Source organism: Simochromis diagramma, unplaced genomic scaffold (assembly GCF_900408965.1).
Source record: "Simochromis diagramma unplaced genomic scaffold, fSimDia1.1 OVJJ01000131.1, whole genome shotgun sequence".
Lineage (NCBI taxonomy): Eukaryota > Metazoa > Chordata > Actinopteri > Cichliformes > Cichlidae > Simochromis > Simochromis diagramma.
This window is the reverse complement of record NW_024387200.1, coordinates 1,060,250-1,076,878: the sequence shown is the minus strand read 5'-3', so window position 1 is coordinate 1,076,878 and position 16,629 is coordinate 1,060,250. Positions and strand designations below refer to the sequence as shown.

The following is a 16,629-nucleotide window of genomic DNA, read 5'->3' as shown; positions in this document are numbered from 1 at the left end:
GTTATGCTTTCTTTAATTTTCTTTAAGTGTGCATCTCCACAATGGTCTTGGCTGTCCAAAAAGGATTGGTTCTAGTGTATTGACGCACAGCATATCCTGTAATATTTAGCATGAAAAAATTTAAATCTTAGTTTTATTACTTTTTATGTATAATTAGATTTGACTAGTATACATTACAACAGGATTGGGATTTTTTTGTGTGTTTATGAATCGATTATAAAGTTACTTACATGTAAAAGTATGTGTTAATGATAAGTAATAGGAAAAAAGTATACATAAGCCACAATTATATTCCCTGCTATCTTGTTGTATTGTTTCTGTAAAGAAGGTTTGTAGCTCATAGATTCATAAACCACAGTCTCTTCTCTTTCAGCGTGTGTGCACACATGTCAGGAGTCCATCAGCTCCTCTGAGGGGTTAACTGATAACCTGGCTCATAGTTTGTTTGATCTCTGTTTGATGGAGATGTTTGGGATTGTATGTTTCAGATAACATGTAAATATGCTTTACATTTGTTATTTCAGTGTCGAAGCAGAAGGTCCAGTGATTTGATGTGTTTTGATAGACTCGTTGGTAAAATGTGGCTCATTCGTGTGCTTCAGATAGAAACATCCAATGTAGCGTAAGCATATTAATTTCTTGGCATTATAGTAGTTTTATTATATGTATTAGTTTTTTTTTTTTATTCTTAAAGATATCGACAGCCGTGCAGGACTGACAGCTTGTAAAGATGACATAAAGGCCTATTCAGCCAAACCATTGTTGTTTATTGTTGTGGTTTCTCTTATGTTTTTATTCCAGAAACCACACACACACACGCACACGCACATATGAAATATAAACCTGGGTAACTTCAACTTAAATACAACAACCCTCTGAAGGATCCTCTCACGTGCTAAAACTGGAACACCACAAACTTGAGAACCAGTGATATTTATCATCAGATTTATAGGATCACAAGCTTGAATCAGGAGATTGCCTCAAACTCTTTGTGTTTCTAGCAGTCAGATGGATGTAGCACTGACAATGGTGGCCAGATGTGCAACTTACAGGCCTGGTTCGGTTTCAGCACCCAGGTTTGGGCCAGTGCACCCCAGTAGATTTATGTCTGTTTCTGTCTCCGGGACTTTTTGCGTGTTTAAAGCAAGGAACAAACTCTGGGTCTGAAAAATGAAGCCAGTGAGGAAGTGGCAGAAGCGGAAGTTCCTAGATTGGCCACTGGAGGCTCGCTCTAAAAGCCAGTTGATCTCCACAGACTCACATAATAAATCGTTTAAGTTTTACAGCAGAAACCAACATATTTACATCTGGGTGCAAAAATATTTTGGTCACTTGGACCGAAAAATAATATCTCTGCTTAGACTGTTGCCCTGTGGCTTGATAAGTAGTAGAAGATGAAATGGATGGATGGGTTTGTGTGTCTCCCATGCACTCTCAGGCAACAGCTTGCACAACTGTTAACTCAACTCTCCGTCCTCTCTTCTACTAACACTATGAAGGGAGCTGAAATTTAAAATAAATTAAACCTGAGAGTGACATCACAGCGGCTATGTCCAACTCTTATATATAGAATTTGACTCTCACTCTGTATGTATTTTCTATTCTCCTAAATTAAGTAACAGTGCTCACATTTGTGTTTCCTTTTGGTGCCTTTTTGTCTTTGGGTCTTCAAGATCATGTTTGTGTTTGTGTTTTTCTTCTTTTTGTTCCAGGTGAAGACCAGAGCCCTCCAATCCTGGGCCTCTGGGATCTCTTTGTACCCTAAAAAAATCAAGATGCTTTTCTTTTCTTCTGTTATTCCATATGTCTTCTTAGCGTTCAATATTTCTTTGGGTAAAAGTTTAAACATCCACATGCCCCCTGCCTCCTCACATGCTGATGAAGACATACTCTATGTCCAAACATTAGCTGCTGCACCTTATTAAAATCCTCTCATTTTTCCATGCGATCTAGATTTAATCTTTCTTCTCCCTGCTTCAGTTATTCTGTTTGTCAAGGCTCCGCTTTGAGCTTTTGTTGGCTCATGTGTCGGGACTCCTACACACACATATGTATTTACTTAGTTATTTCTTTTGTTTTCTTTGGTTTGTTTGTTTACCCACATGAATGAAGCAGTCATGAGAGGAAATATCTTAAGTGGCTGCTCTGTGGTGTTTTTCGTTGTCGCAGACTTTACTTTTACCCCTGAGCTGAAATAAAAGTGACGTTTTTATTTTATCTCGGTTTAATAAGTCAAGGATCCTGGAGAATTTTTCCCATTTACTCGACCGTGACCCAGAGTTACATTTTTTGCTTTATAAATGACCATAATATGGTTTAATTAACTTCAATCCATCATGGTGTAAAAGCAGCCGTCAGTCGATCAAATGACGGATATTTAATTTTGGGAAAGACAGAAGAAAAACAACATTAACATCCTGTTCCTCTCAGCTGCTCTGTTCTGTGGGAGTTTTCTGCGCAGATAATAATCTCTCATTATGTTGCTACAGTCAATTAACATCCATTACTGTCAGACTGCATCTCTGAGTAAATGTTGACACTCGCTAACTCCCAGCAATACGCTCTTTGCCACATTTAACCTGGAAAAACACAGAGGAGAGGACTTTTTCCCCCTCGTTTGGACTTCATCAGGGCTCCTGCTTTTTATTCCTCTTTTGCTTTTTCTTCAGTTTCAGTTTTTCATTCAGTCTGAAGGATTAACCACTGCTTAGAAAGATTTAATCATTCGTACTTCAATTTTGACTCTGAAACTGTTTATTTACTGTTACATAAAGATTCCAGATTAGATTTGCAATGACTGCTTTGTGGATTTTCTTCCAGTCGTGTAGTTACAAGTAAAAATACAAAAAGATATGTCAGTTTTTCATCCACTTACATCATAATGAACTGCAATTTGGAGGTTTGGGACTTAATGTGTGTGCTAAGGGGATTTTTTAAATAGCTGGTAATTAATAAAAAGTATATATCAGTACAAAATCTGTATAACTGTGCCAGCATTCAGTCACATTTCCAGTTAAAACTTTTCAATTGGTGTTTTCAAAATGGAATTTGCAGGTTTTTAATGGAATTCTGCATAAACAATCCAAACGGATAAAATGCATTCATACAGTTATAAAATCAGGAGGTTCACATAGAAATCGGATTTTGAAATTTTGTTATGCTATCAAAACAAAAACTCCAATAAATTTTGAAAGGAAATTCCAGGGAACTTCCTAGATTTTCAAAATAAATGATCTCTTTCCAACAATAAATAATAAACACTAGAAAACTGCAAAACATTAAAATATTAATTTAAAGGAGTGAGTGAGCACAAGTGAGTTTAACTTCAGTGAGAAATGATTTTGACATTTTGTGCCAAAAGCAACACATTTTGCATGCTCTTGTATTAATTAAAAGTCTGGGAACACAAGTTGTCATAAGGTTACAACAGTTCATAAGTGTGTTGATCTCCAAATGAAGACAGAGTACACATGTGTAAACACTTGAAAGCCCGCAGCCAGGACCCAAAGAACACTTTTTGCCCTTTTAAAAATGAGTTTCATCATATTTAAAACAAATGTCTTCAGTTATGGTATGTTATGTTGTTTTGTTTTCAGTTTTCCATCTGCTGGTGTTAAAAAGTCTCTCTTTCCTTGCCAGGTTGTGACATGTGTGCAGACAACAGGAACGGTGAGTGTCCGATGCACGGCCCTCTTCACTCTCTGCGCCGGCTCGTCGGCACCAGCAGCACGGCAGCACCTGTCACCCTACCAGACATCCCTGATTGGCTGAGAGACCTGCCCAGAGAGGTGACCCCCACTTCCTATATGCAGCCTCTAACTAAAAACAGTTTGGTTCAGAGCAAGTAAAATCCCCCTTTCTTCTCTGATATTTGAGTGGTTCATTATTTATTGAAAAATACTTAAATTCAATGTAGTGCCTGCAAAATTATATTTAATAGTAATCATATAAATGTACCTCATTGTGCACCCACTTGGTAGCAACATTTAATATCTTTATCTACTAATTCGACACCACCAAAAAGCTTTAAAAGCTTAATAATCATAACATCTACATAGTAAGCCCATCAATCCCCTGCTGGTTATCTTTCCATTGCCATCTACCTTCATCATGACTACCTCTGCTTTGTATCTGGGTGAAGTCCGTTCATCTCTACTTCCAGGTATCCAACTGGTCCAAGCCCGAGGAATGCTTATTTTTTATTGGCCACACACAATGTCAATCACAGTAACTGGGCTCAAACAGGTGTGGGTCATTTTGGTTGATGAATTGAGGTGTCAGTGGTGGAAAGTATAGCTTAGTAAAAAAACAACAACACACAGTCACTGCAAAAAAACACACAATAGATAAATAAATAAAACTATACAAATACTGTGAAACTAGTACTTCCACTGGGTGATACATGTCTGATAAGTAGGCTGCTGTAAGACCATGATATAATAAATCACAGCTACAGTTTGTAAGTAAATTCTTCTACAGAACAAACTACACACGTCTCACCTTTAGCTGACTGCAGCTGCTGGTGTCACGTTGTTTTGACCTCTGTATGCAGGTGTGTCTGTGCACCAGCACAGTTCCTGGTCTGGGTTACGGAATCTGTGCAGCTCAGAGGATCCCTCAGGGAACCTGGATTGGCCCGTTTCAAGGAGTCCCCCTGATGCTGGAAAAACTGCAGTCTGGAGTGGTCAGGAACACCCGACACCTGTGGGAGGTAAGGAGGGGAGAGCTTTATATCTATGCGTGCACCCACGATTGCCTCATGGCTTTGTGCATTTGTGCAATAAGTGTCATTAAATCCTTCCAAAAAGATTCATGGCTGCTCCGATGCACAGGAATCAAAACCCATACGAGGAAGATTAATTATTTTTGGCTGGTAAAGACACATTTTGAAATGTATCTTTGAATTGAGATCAATAACATTACTGGGGTTGCTTTTTGCTTATTTACCCGGGAATTAATGGTGCATTTTTACAGGTGGTTAGCTCATTAAATCGAGTTTTAGCAGTGCAGTGAGGAAATGGAAAACAACAAATAGCTAGCTAGATGCTGGAGGTACTCTTAGGTTATACTTGTATCCTGACATACATGTGAAAAAACCATGAAACCGTAGTCAAGTGCCTGTTATACGTTCTTCATGTGCACTTGGAGTCTGCTTGTATGATGTATGGGCAATTGGTGGAATAAAGCGTAGTCTCTTGGCGACATTTGGAGAGTACAGGGATGTCCTCATGGAGCCTCATGTTTATCTGTGACTATAACACTGGTTTTAGCATCCCAACCATCACATTATCAATGTTATCACATGATGGAAGTATATAGAAGGGGGTTATGTTATGTGCGTTTTTACGTTACGATGTCTACAAATTGAATTCTCTTTCTCTTTCTATACCTAGAAAGACTCAGCTGGTTTTTAAAAGAGAGTTTCTGTGTGGTTTAATACACATCAGTCACATAGTTTGAAATGAGGGCATGAGGACCAGACTTCCTTTTGTTAAAATGTTAAATTAACTAACTTGAATTGTTAGACCGATTCATTTATGTTAGGCTTCTTATTCAAGACCCCGGCAGTAATTGTATTATTTGCATCATTTGGATTTCCTGTTGTATTCTGCAGGGGGAAAAACTGATACTAATTCAACAAATAATAGGTTTTTAAATTTCATCCTGTTCTCGCGTTTTGCACTTAGTTGTGTGTCTGCCTGTTTGTGTGGATTTTTTTCTGTGCGTGTGTGCTTGTGGTCAGCGTCATGTCACCTCTCAGTCCATTGATCAGAGCAGATTGTATTTACATACAGTGGCAGGAGAAAGTCAATGTGGCAGTTATAAACAGCTGCATTAGCATTAGAGAGAGCGAGGGAGGGTGGACTGAGGCATGCAGGGAGACACAGAGATAGATGAGTCCCGTGTGGCTGAGCTGGTAAAGGTCAGTCAGACGTCGGTTGACCGGACATCAGTCTCTCTGCTGTTGACTGCAGTGGGACAGGAGGTGGAGGAGGAGGACATGGGCGTGGGTGGAGAGGGGCTTCTGGTTGTGGTGGTGGGAGGCTGTAGAGGATCACAGGTCAGAGGTCAGGGAGCACAGAAGACATGATCAGCCAAGTCCGGCAGGGCCACCAGGTCTTTGCTTGGGGGGAAAAAAGAACATGAAAGTGATGAGGATTAAACTGACGACATGTTTTTATGAGTTTATCTGATGCAGACAATCACTGAGCAGATTTTACTTTCACATGTTAACTCCTGTTGAACCCAATATGAAGCTGCAGTTAAATCTGTTGTGCCCAACAGTATGACCTGCAAGAGCTAATCTGCCAAGTGACAGACAGCAGCAAACTTATTTATGACCACCATGTCTGCAGGTCATTTTCTAACCCATCTACTACACCTCCCCTTTTACATGCTATGCTTTTGGTAGAGCTTTGCAAAGCATTGTCTGCTTGTTGTAGCTGTTTATCATCACCAGGGGGCAGTTTCATAAATATGTGAACTACTCTATTTCAACAATTGGATGCCATCACTTCCTGTTGAGTAGCTACTGGCTTTTTGGAAGACTATAAAGAAGTGTATCTTTGTACTCAGCGCGCCATCGAATGTCTTTGTGAATCTACACCAAGGCAGGAACAAAATATCAATATTATATCTGTTGTCCCTGATGCCTGGGCTGGTCTGGTGTCTACAGTTATACACTTCTGTAATCAGGTAAAGATTGTGGAGACTTTATGAGTTTGTTTTTGTCCCGATGTGCAGCATGAACAATGAACACAGCTGATTTTAAATAGTTAGTTTAAATGGTCCTGTTCTAGTTGCATATTAAGGCTAATTAAAACTGACAATCTGAGACAATTTGCCTGTTTAAAATGAAATCTACAACACAAAGTGTAGAAACTGAATATTCTGGCGCTAAGCTGTAAGAATATCCTGGATGTAATTTTTGTTTTGCTGCTGCAGCTCATTATTTGGACCTGGCACAAACTGTCAGTGACCCTCCATGGGGTCTGAAACCAGCTTTTTAAACTCACTAACCCTGAAGAAATTGGTCTGGTCAGATAACCCAGCTCTAACCGGCAGATTACCGGCTGCCAGGCCACGACTGGCCATTAGGCCTATTGATGAAGGAGCTTTACACACAGATTCCATTAAAACTCACTGGTTGTTAAACTCACTTATTGACGCCTCCCAAAACAGGAAGAGATGCTTGTCCTATAGCCAATCAGGGAGCTGGTGTCATGTTGTCTATGGCATCCTAGAAGAGCCGGTTTTAATTAAGACACTTACCGTTACGTCTGAGTGGAACAGCGGAGGGTTTTCTGGAGCGGCAGTATTTTACTGCTCGACAAATCGATCCCCTCCGAGGCAGAGCTCAGTGCTGGAGTCCAACTTTATGGTGGAATAATTCTTGAACTATCTGACCGGCAGCTTCATCACTCCCTACTCCAGCGCTGTGGCAGAGAAGTCAGGAGCAGAGCGCTAAAACTGAACTTTATCTTGATGTAAATGTAATTTTTGTAATAAAATTTTATTTAGGGCTACATTGATGAGTTAATCAATTAAGTAAAATAAATACTGAGTAGGTTAAGCAGTTCCCACAGTCCAGTTTTTCTAATTTCTTACCTTAAGCTTTCTCAAAATGCTGATTCACTGATTTATGCTATTATAGATAAATAGATTTTAAAATATATTCACAGAGTTAATTAAAACTTCAGAAAGTCCTTTCTGCTTGTTGGATGGAAAAAGTGAAAAGGGAGGAAGAGTCAGGTGAAAAGATGGTAAGATGGAAGGTGAAGGAAAAGGCCAGAAAAAGCAATGAATAAGTGCTCTAAGTCAGCGGTCCCCAACCTTTTTTGAGCTACGGACCAGTTTAGGTCCAACAATGTTTTCACGGACTGGCCTTTAAGGTGTTGCAGATAAATACAACAAAATAAAACCAGTACCGGTACCAAAAAAAAGTCACACGGGAAAAGACCCAGGGAAACCCAGTTAACGATAAAAACATTAAAAAATAATGATAAAAACCGATAAGAACCCTGAAAACCATAAATTTCACACCTAAGCCTCAACTCACATGGCCCGGTACCAAATGACTCCGGGGGTTGGGGAACGCTGCTATAACTGATGGAAGGCACAGAGAAATGAAGAAAGGCGAGAAGGAAGGAAGGAAGGCAGGAGGTGGGGGAAGGATAAATAAAGTGTACAAAGAAGATGGAAAAGGAAAGAAAGGGATAATGAAGGGTGTGAAGCTGATGGGAAAAGGAACAAAAGGACAGACTGAAAAGGACAGGGAAAGGAAGGAAGGAAGGAAGGAAAAAATGGATAGGAAGGAAGGACAGGACTAATGCCATAACCCAGGGAGAAAGTCTTGGTTCACTCCAGCTTGTTTTTATTGTTTATTTATGTGTTTATTTACTCAACTGTAGATACATAACACTATTTATTACATATTACTTACGTCTTGTATATTGTACATTTTATATATATATATATATATATATATATATATATATATATATATATATATATATGTTTTTCCCTATGTTAATATTGTCCATATGTACATAGCGCTGCATAACTGTACCCCCCACCCCCCCCCCCCCCAGCATGTTTACACTGAGTAGGAGATGCTCTGTATCTCATTGTACAACTGTATAGTGACAATAAAGGCATTCTATTCTATTCTATTCTATTATTTATTGAAACTGGTATTAAATTGCTTTATTGGCTTCTGAACATCCACCCAGTTATTGGAGACCCAGTAACTGGCTCCACCCTTTTTTTTTTTTTAAGTGTTTTCAAATATCTGGAACACATTAAACAGAAAAACTATAAAGCCAAAAGGTATGAATGAAGTTAAATGTAAACTCTTCCAACAAATTTGTCTATTTGTGGCTACAGCAGAACGTTAGATTGTTTGCAGATGATTTAGTAAGAAGTTCTAGTAAGAAGATCCTGTTACAATCCTGGATGTAGCAGTGGAAAATCTCATACACATCCAAATATTCCCGATTTGAGTTTCAGTTTCTTTTTGAGGGAAAGCGTGACAGGTTCTCATTCTCGACTCGAACCGGCGACCTCTCTATCTGAACCTCGAGTACGCTCTGATTGAAAAGAATGTGCAGTAAAAACACGGGCGCCGTCCTCTGACCTCGTCCTCTGGGGTTTTACAGGAGTTTTCTTTTTGGACAGATCAGAGACTAGATGAGCTGTCAGCGCCGAGTCGGTGAATGTGGCCCAAACATCATAACTTCAGAGCCGCAGAGAAAGAAAAACTGGAGCTGCTCAGTTTGAGGCAAAATATTTTGTTAGTGTGGGATGTTGATGGGACACATGAGGATTCAGAAAATTCCAAATGCCTGTTGGCATCTTGGCTTTTTGCATCATGAGGCTGTTTTCTTTGTCTGTTCCTGGCTGTCAGTCTGTCCGTTTGTGTTTTCCTGTCCGTCCATCAGTGCAGAATTCCCATTGACTTTATGTTTTTAGTGGTTTGTGGTCACAGCATCCAGTAAAGGCTTTGTAATGTTTTCTTGACTGATGTCATTATTTCATGTTTATATATTCTGGGTTTTATTAAAGGGCCTGATCGCCTTTGACATCATCGCTTTGATTACATAATCAGAAATGGTTTATGGCAAATTCCATATGGTGGTTTTCGTGTTGCTTGGATTTCAGTGAGGCAAGTACGTTTTTATCATTGGAATTTATTAATAAAGCAGAAACGCTCACACTGATAATATGACGTCAGATAGACGGCAGGAACAAAGTCTTAAAGCCCTGAAATAATTTTCCACATAAACCATAAAACATAAACTCAATATCGTTGGATTTTTGGGCACTCGACTACAAAAGCTTCTTTTTTTTTTTTTAAGCCATGATGTGACATTAATTCCTCAAACAATCACCCAATGATTAAAGCAAGTTATGTGTATTGATAATGACAGTAGCATTCCTCCAACTTAGAATTCAGTGAAAAAGTTTGATTTAATAAATGAACAACAAATTATTGTTATATAAATATAGACAAAACTTTAAAAAGGAAATGTACAAAACTGGTGTTTCTCTGATTGATGAGAGCTTCTGTCGTGTCCATATACACTTTTTTTGGAGACTTTTCCTTATTTTTTGTTACTTAAACTGCTCCAGTGTTGGATGCTCACAATAACTATGGACAAAGTTTCAAACAATGAGGCCAGTGTATGCACAGCTTATCTCTGTTGCAACAATATGTTTATTGAGTTTTTTAGAACACATAAAATACAGGTCAAATAAATCGTATACAGAAATATGACAGAATATTCATCAGGAAAAAAAACGTAAAAAACACCCCCCCCCCCCCAAAAAAAAAAAAAAAACAACCAAACAAACAAACAAACAAACAAAAAAAGCAGATGAACTATACAAAGTATCATTCCACCATATCCCTCATAGTTATATCACGTTATGTCTTTCCAAATTATGTGACTCCAGGTTCCCCTTTTCCACCAACACTTGTGAAATTTCCACTCCTTCCAAGTTTAATATAAAAGGTTTCCAGACAATTTCAAACAGCTCCTTCTTCCCTTTCAAAATATAGGTTATCTTTTCCATAGCCAGAGATGAGGACATGTCCCGTAACCAATGCCCGGTTTTGCTCTATCAATTTTTCTCCAATACAATGCAATTAGACGTTTAGCAAGCAAGAGGCACATATTTATAAGGGTCCTGATTTCTTTTTGAATTGTAGGAGTTGGTGGATAAAGTCCCTTGCACAACTTATCTCTGTGAGCCAAAAGATCAGGTTGCTGCTCTTACTACCCAGTTTTCCCAAGTTGTTTTTTTTTCTATTTCTGTCTCTCTGTGATATCATATAGAGAGACGACACTTAAGGCTGTATTAGGTATATCCCATGGATGGCTGGGATATACCTAATAGGGTCATCTTGGGCACACAGTTCTAGAGGGTACCCAAGATGCCCAACAGGGTGTGAAATGTGAACAAAACTGGTCTTGAGCTCAAGTTGTGAGCATACTACTAGAACAAACCTTCTGTTTGTGAAGACCAGCCAACAGGAAAGCTATAAGAAAGCTGAGTCAAAGGGAAGATAGCCTTAAAGGAGAAGAGGAGGGAGGAGCTAAAACAACTCATTTTGAACTGAAAAGCTGCATCAGGGCTCATATAAGATCAACAGGGACTATTTTGAGCTGTGAATCATGCAAAGCTACCCCAGTATATGCAGGAATATAAAAGCGTGGTGGTAGAATAGTACTACTTTGATGTGATGTTAGTACTAATCTTTGCATCCATGCTCCCAATGAAACATCTTGGAGTTGCTAGCATGACTGAGGACACCTGCTTTGTTTCTTCTGCCTTCTTCCGGATCCAGTCAAAATTCAGCAGAATCCACAGTCCTCCAACTGGGTTTAAGTTTAAACTCTAGCGCCTCTGTCAGTGCACCCCAGGGCGGCTGTGGCTACAATGTAGCTTGCCATCACCAGTGTGTGAATGTGTGTGTGAATGGGTGAATGACTGAATGTAGTGTAAAACGCTTTGGGGTCCTTAGGGACTAAGTAAAGCGCTATACAAATACAGGCCATGTACCATTTGTATTGGTCTGAGTTTGTAGACCGTTTTTTTGTGCCGAAGGCATGCTAACGGAGAAGCTAGAAAATTTGAGACATGTTTGTATTTATTTCTGTACATCTGTACAATACAGCCTCTATGTCATTTGGTATTGCATCACTTTTTTCTTGGATGTATCAAATGATGGAATTTATTTGGAAGGTGCATTTGCATCATGATCTGATACCATTTCCCATCCATTGCTATATAAACCCAAACCAAACTTTGTCCAGAGACCTTTCTCGAATTCTTCTCCTGCCCATCTTCATGCTCTTCTTTTGTCATTTCTGAGTTAAAAACTCTTTCAAACCTCGGGGAATCATTTGCCTTGCAGGTCAAACTGTGGCTGTTATAAACCACCACTCAGCCTGGTGCTGTTTGGTTAAACCCACTCGGTGAGTCGGGTTAACTCAGTTCATTTCTTGCTCTGCGTGACATTACCCTGTAGGCATGGTAACAGCAGGGGTTCAAGAACAAAGACTGGGGTTTTCCACCCAGACCTACATGTTAGAAAAACATTGTGTGTGTGCGTGTGTGTGTGCGTGTGTGTGTGTACATGTATATAGTCTCTTCATAATCCAGCAGCATGTTTGATCAGAGTGTTTTTCCAGCGTCAGAGCCGCTGGTTGTTTCCTCTCCTGTGCTGGTTTCTGTGGAGGCTTCACCTGCTGTGCTGAGCTATAGTACAAACATGTCCACTCTCTTCATACCACATGTTTCAGCCAATGTTTGAAGTTCATTGTAGTACCCACAGTCATTTATCGTTTCTTTCAGCTCACCTCAGGCAGTATTGTATGATTATATGGTTTAAATTATAACTATAATTTAGTACTTTGTGAAAACAAATCTGAAATTTAATGCAGACACTCTCTTTTTTCAGTGTTACCAACACTCCTGCTATCCTTAAGATCCTTTTTATATATTACTCTGCAAACACTGACTTTCTTTATTCTCACCTTCCTAATGGTTAGAATTGATTGATGAGATAATGTGGGGTTTTTCTAAATTATTATTATTTTTATGTGTATAGGTTATCTAATTTTATATTGTTGTGTTGTGCACATCAGCTGTACAAATGAACAGACCACTGTGACTCTATTCATGGGTTCATGAACTCTGCGGTGGTTTGTTCTTATAATTAAACACACAGAAAGTCATATTATTTGTCAGATAATTGTGTTAAAAATACTCAAAGACACCAGCAGCACAAACCTGACCAAGAGGTCCAGTTCAGTGACTCCAATTAGTGGAGGGGAACCCCAGCAGACAGCTAGCAGCTATAGCTGCCTCTGCTATCACCCACCTGTCTGTCAAAGAAAGCACTGGTCAGTGTTTAAAAACCATCGAACAAAGCACCAGTGTGCAATGTGTCTGCTCTGTGTCAGATAAATTTTTGAGCTAACAAGTTATCCTGGAGTCCATGCTAGGTAAGCTAGCCATGTGTTCTTATCTAATCTCACCAGAAAGATTTAAAGCGAAAATAATCCCAAGATATACGATTCTGCATTCTTTTCTCCGGTGTGTGTGTGCATGCATGTCTGCCTTCTCCACAACTATCCCTATGATTTTATTAGTAATTGGTGGTTGCTCAAAATCATCAAACTGGCTGCGTTCCAGTTTTTTCACAACATTTTTTGTTCATATTCAGTTTTATGATTTGTGTCAAATGATTTGTGTCGGGAAAAACATTTTTTAGAAATGCCCTGAAGGAAGTGAGAGATTGTTGTTCAGTTTGGAGCTAAAAACAAGTAAAACAGTTTTAATTTACTGGAAAGTTTTTAAATCCTCGAAATAGCTCAGTTACGCTGGGATTTTCTTTCAGTGGTCAGTTTTAAGAAGTAGCATCAGAGGTCATGGCTACAGATGGGTCAGCTGGATGCTGAAGCAGCCTCATAATGTGCAATAGGCAGTCTTCTGGGTTGGGTCTTGAAGACAGCTGCTGAAGGGAGGATTGAACTCTATTGATCTAGCTCTTTGGAAAACAGCAGGGCTTTATAGGAAGAAGACGAGAGAAGAAATGATAGAAAAGACAGAGTGGAAATGACACAAAGTGTGAAAAAGCATTTATAAAAACAGAAAAGAAAATGGTATGCAAATCTCAGAAATGTGATAAGGGAACTCACCACCAATCTCTCAATATTATTATCCAAAAAGACAATTTTAGCTTTCCCGACTTTTGCCTTTCCTGTGGTCGAGCTATCAGACTTTCAGGGGTGAGACGAAATCAGAGTGGCACAGTGACAGGAGCAAGCAGTTCATGCTCTGAAGGCCACAAGACCAAACATGTTAGCATGCTTGTTAGCCTGGCCAAATACATTGGTGTGTTTGAAATTTGGCAACTTTCAAAATTTTGTGTTTGTGGTAGCACTTATGAGCTGATTTTATAAATTACTTTTATCCAACAAAGCTGTAACAAGATTATGATTATACAAAGGTTTCACAGATTTAAATCTGTGCTTCAAACTTGGCTAGATCATTGAGATTTGATAGGTGACTTGCATATACAGTAAATGAAGGCCTGGAATAATGAGGCGTGGATGATATAAATAGTGCCTTTTTTTTTTAGTTTTAATAAATAGGGCTTTAAGCCTGAACTCGTCTGTTGTGGGTGCTATTCTATCCCACCTAGTTGAGCTGGTGACCCAGATGCCATAAGGCCCGGGTTCATATCCGCCCTGGGCCATTTACTGCATGTCTTCCCCTGCTCTCTCCCGGCGTTCCTGTTCTGTCGTAATAATAGCTAAAAAAAAGTGTCATGGTGTGCATGGAAAAACTGACTCATTCTAAAATTATTGTTTCTGTCTGATTAGAATGTTTCAGGCTAAGACATACAAACACAGACTTTTGACAAATTAAAAGAAAAACCTGAACTCTTGACCTTGAAGGAATGGATTCAGTGAATGCAGCGATTATGCCCCACATTAGTATGGAATGTGGAACTGCTACTCTTGTTTACGTCTTTTCCACTGATGCAGACAATGCTCAATCTAAACCGTGTTTCACACATTGCAAACAAAATAAATGGTCCTAAATTTGGACGCTCTGAAACCACGTCTAAGTGAGGGGCTACTGCAATAAATTTACCAATGATTGGCAGATGCAGCCTACATATTTTGCCCATTAATAATTCGCTCTTAAACCTGCAAATATGGAGGGTGGCTCTTAAAAGGCAAAGAAGCAGAAATGGCAACACGTTGGCGTAAAAGAGTCAAGAGCTTTTTTTTTTTAGAGCCAAAAACTTTAAAATTTAAAAGTAAAAAAGCAGATTCCTTATTGAAGTTATTGCAGTCTTCTTGGTTGTCACATTTCTGCAAAAACCTTTACGCATCTATATCGAGCACTTTTCCAGTCTCACTGACCACTCGAAACACTTAAGACTGCGAGTCACATAAGACTTTAAAACTACATTTAAAGAATCATTAGTCAACTCAAATTTTTAAAAAAATTGCTGAAAAAGTAAAGCAAGATGAAGAGCTGCTGGAGATGAGCTATGGTTTGGCTAATTTGGGTCAACAGGACTGTTGTAAGGAGCTGAGTTGTGCCATGGACTGCAGCACAGACAAAGGTGTTCTGATGGGTGGTGGTCTCTGTCCTTTTGGGTGGTGGACTGCTGCCCCCCTCTGCTTCTTACTGTTGTGTGAGAAAGCAGCACCTCTGCTTCCAGACAAGAACTTTCTGCTGTTGACGTTGAGGTGAATCAGGGTCGGTTATCCAAATATTATCCGTTTCTCTGAACGATTATTAGCCCTCAGATTTATGACTCTGCTCGCTGCTTGCTGAAAACACAGTTTCAGATGGTGAGGCTGCTCTGGCTGTGTGCAGAGGCCCAGACTGTTGCTCTTGGGCATGATGGCAGCGGTGGTGATGGCAGCAATGGCAGCACAGTTTATAAGGCTTAGTGCTGAAAAATGGACCCCTCAGCGACATGTTGTGTTTTTAAAGAAACTGAACGATTGAATAGCAGTGTGTCAGATTGGGTGAATAAGCAGGACTGTGGCTTTATTTAACCTTCCATTTATTTTTGGCAGGCTGAATAAATCATGTGGCTATGGAAGATTTAACAGAGCGACAATAACGAGGAGAATCAAATGTCTACAGATATGAACACTACCCTTATGGGACGTATTGTCTAAGGTTGAGGAAAAAGAGATCAAGGCAAAGAGATCCAGAACAATTGCAGAGTAACAATGAATAAATGACTAAAAAAAGATACTAAAGGAATATGAATAGAGTCAAAATGACCACAAAGACAAAGATAATGACAATGTAGGGCTACTGAAGGCCTGCACAAACACAGCTGACCACAAAGAAACACAAAATGAGCGCAAAGAGAAGCAAAAATTTACCAGAGGTCTTAAATGACTACTAAGACACAGACATGGCCACAAAGGGGCACAAAGTGAACATGAAGAGAAAAAGGACCACGAACACACAAAATGGCTATATAAAGATCAAAAATCACCATAAAAAACAGAAGTGAACACAAAGATGAATAAAATTGCCACAAAGTGACAGAAAAATAGTCAAATAGAGAGGTTAAATGACCACAAAGACACAAAAATGACCACAAACAGACACAAAAATGACAAAAGAGATGCAAAATCACTGCAGACGTGGCCCCACAGTCCTGTAATCAAGTCAATTGTGCAAGTTGTGAATGCAGAGATCTTTTATAGTCAGATTAGAAAAAGGAGGAAGAGGTGACGGAGGAGAGCAGTGTGAGCGAGGACAGAGGAGGAGGAGACATGGTAAGATAACAGGGAGGAGGAGGAGGCAGATGAAGAGAGCAGATAACAGTGGAATTAGCGGATAATCATTGATTAGCTGTAAAAGTGAAGTGTGCAAGCATTGATCCGCTCTCAGGAACAGTTTTACAGGATTTGGACTGAAAAAGAAGAACGAGAAGAAGAAAACGGTGCGTTTAGTACAAGAAGAAGAAGAAGAAGAAGAGGGTGGAGAGGCTGACTTTTTCTGAGGCTGATGTTTGTCTTTTATAACAGCTGACAGATGTGGTCAGCTGATGAGAAAAGCATGTGGTTGGTC

At 39.4% G+C, this 16,629-nt stretch overlaps 1 protein-coding gene across 3 annotated transcripts in view; it reads left to right on the top strand.

Annotated features, from left to right (window-relative positions):
* The window catches only part of prdm6 (PR domain containing 6), a 140,502-nt gene that overhangs the window by 10,884 nt on the left and 112,989 nt on the right, over positions 1-16,629 (top strand). For all 3 annotated transcript variants that reach the window (XR_005698672.1, XM_040050606.1, XM_040050607.1), the window contains exons 3-4: positions 3,640-3,788; positions 4,553-4,711. Coding sequence is in view for 2 of the 3 variants with exons in the window: in XM_040050606.1 (XP_039906540.1) it covers positions 3,640-3,788; positions 4,553-4,711 (308 nt within the window). In the remaining variant the exon portion in view is untranslated. The remainder of the gene's footprint in view (positions 1-3,639; positions 3,789-4,552; positions 4,712-16,629) is intronic.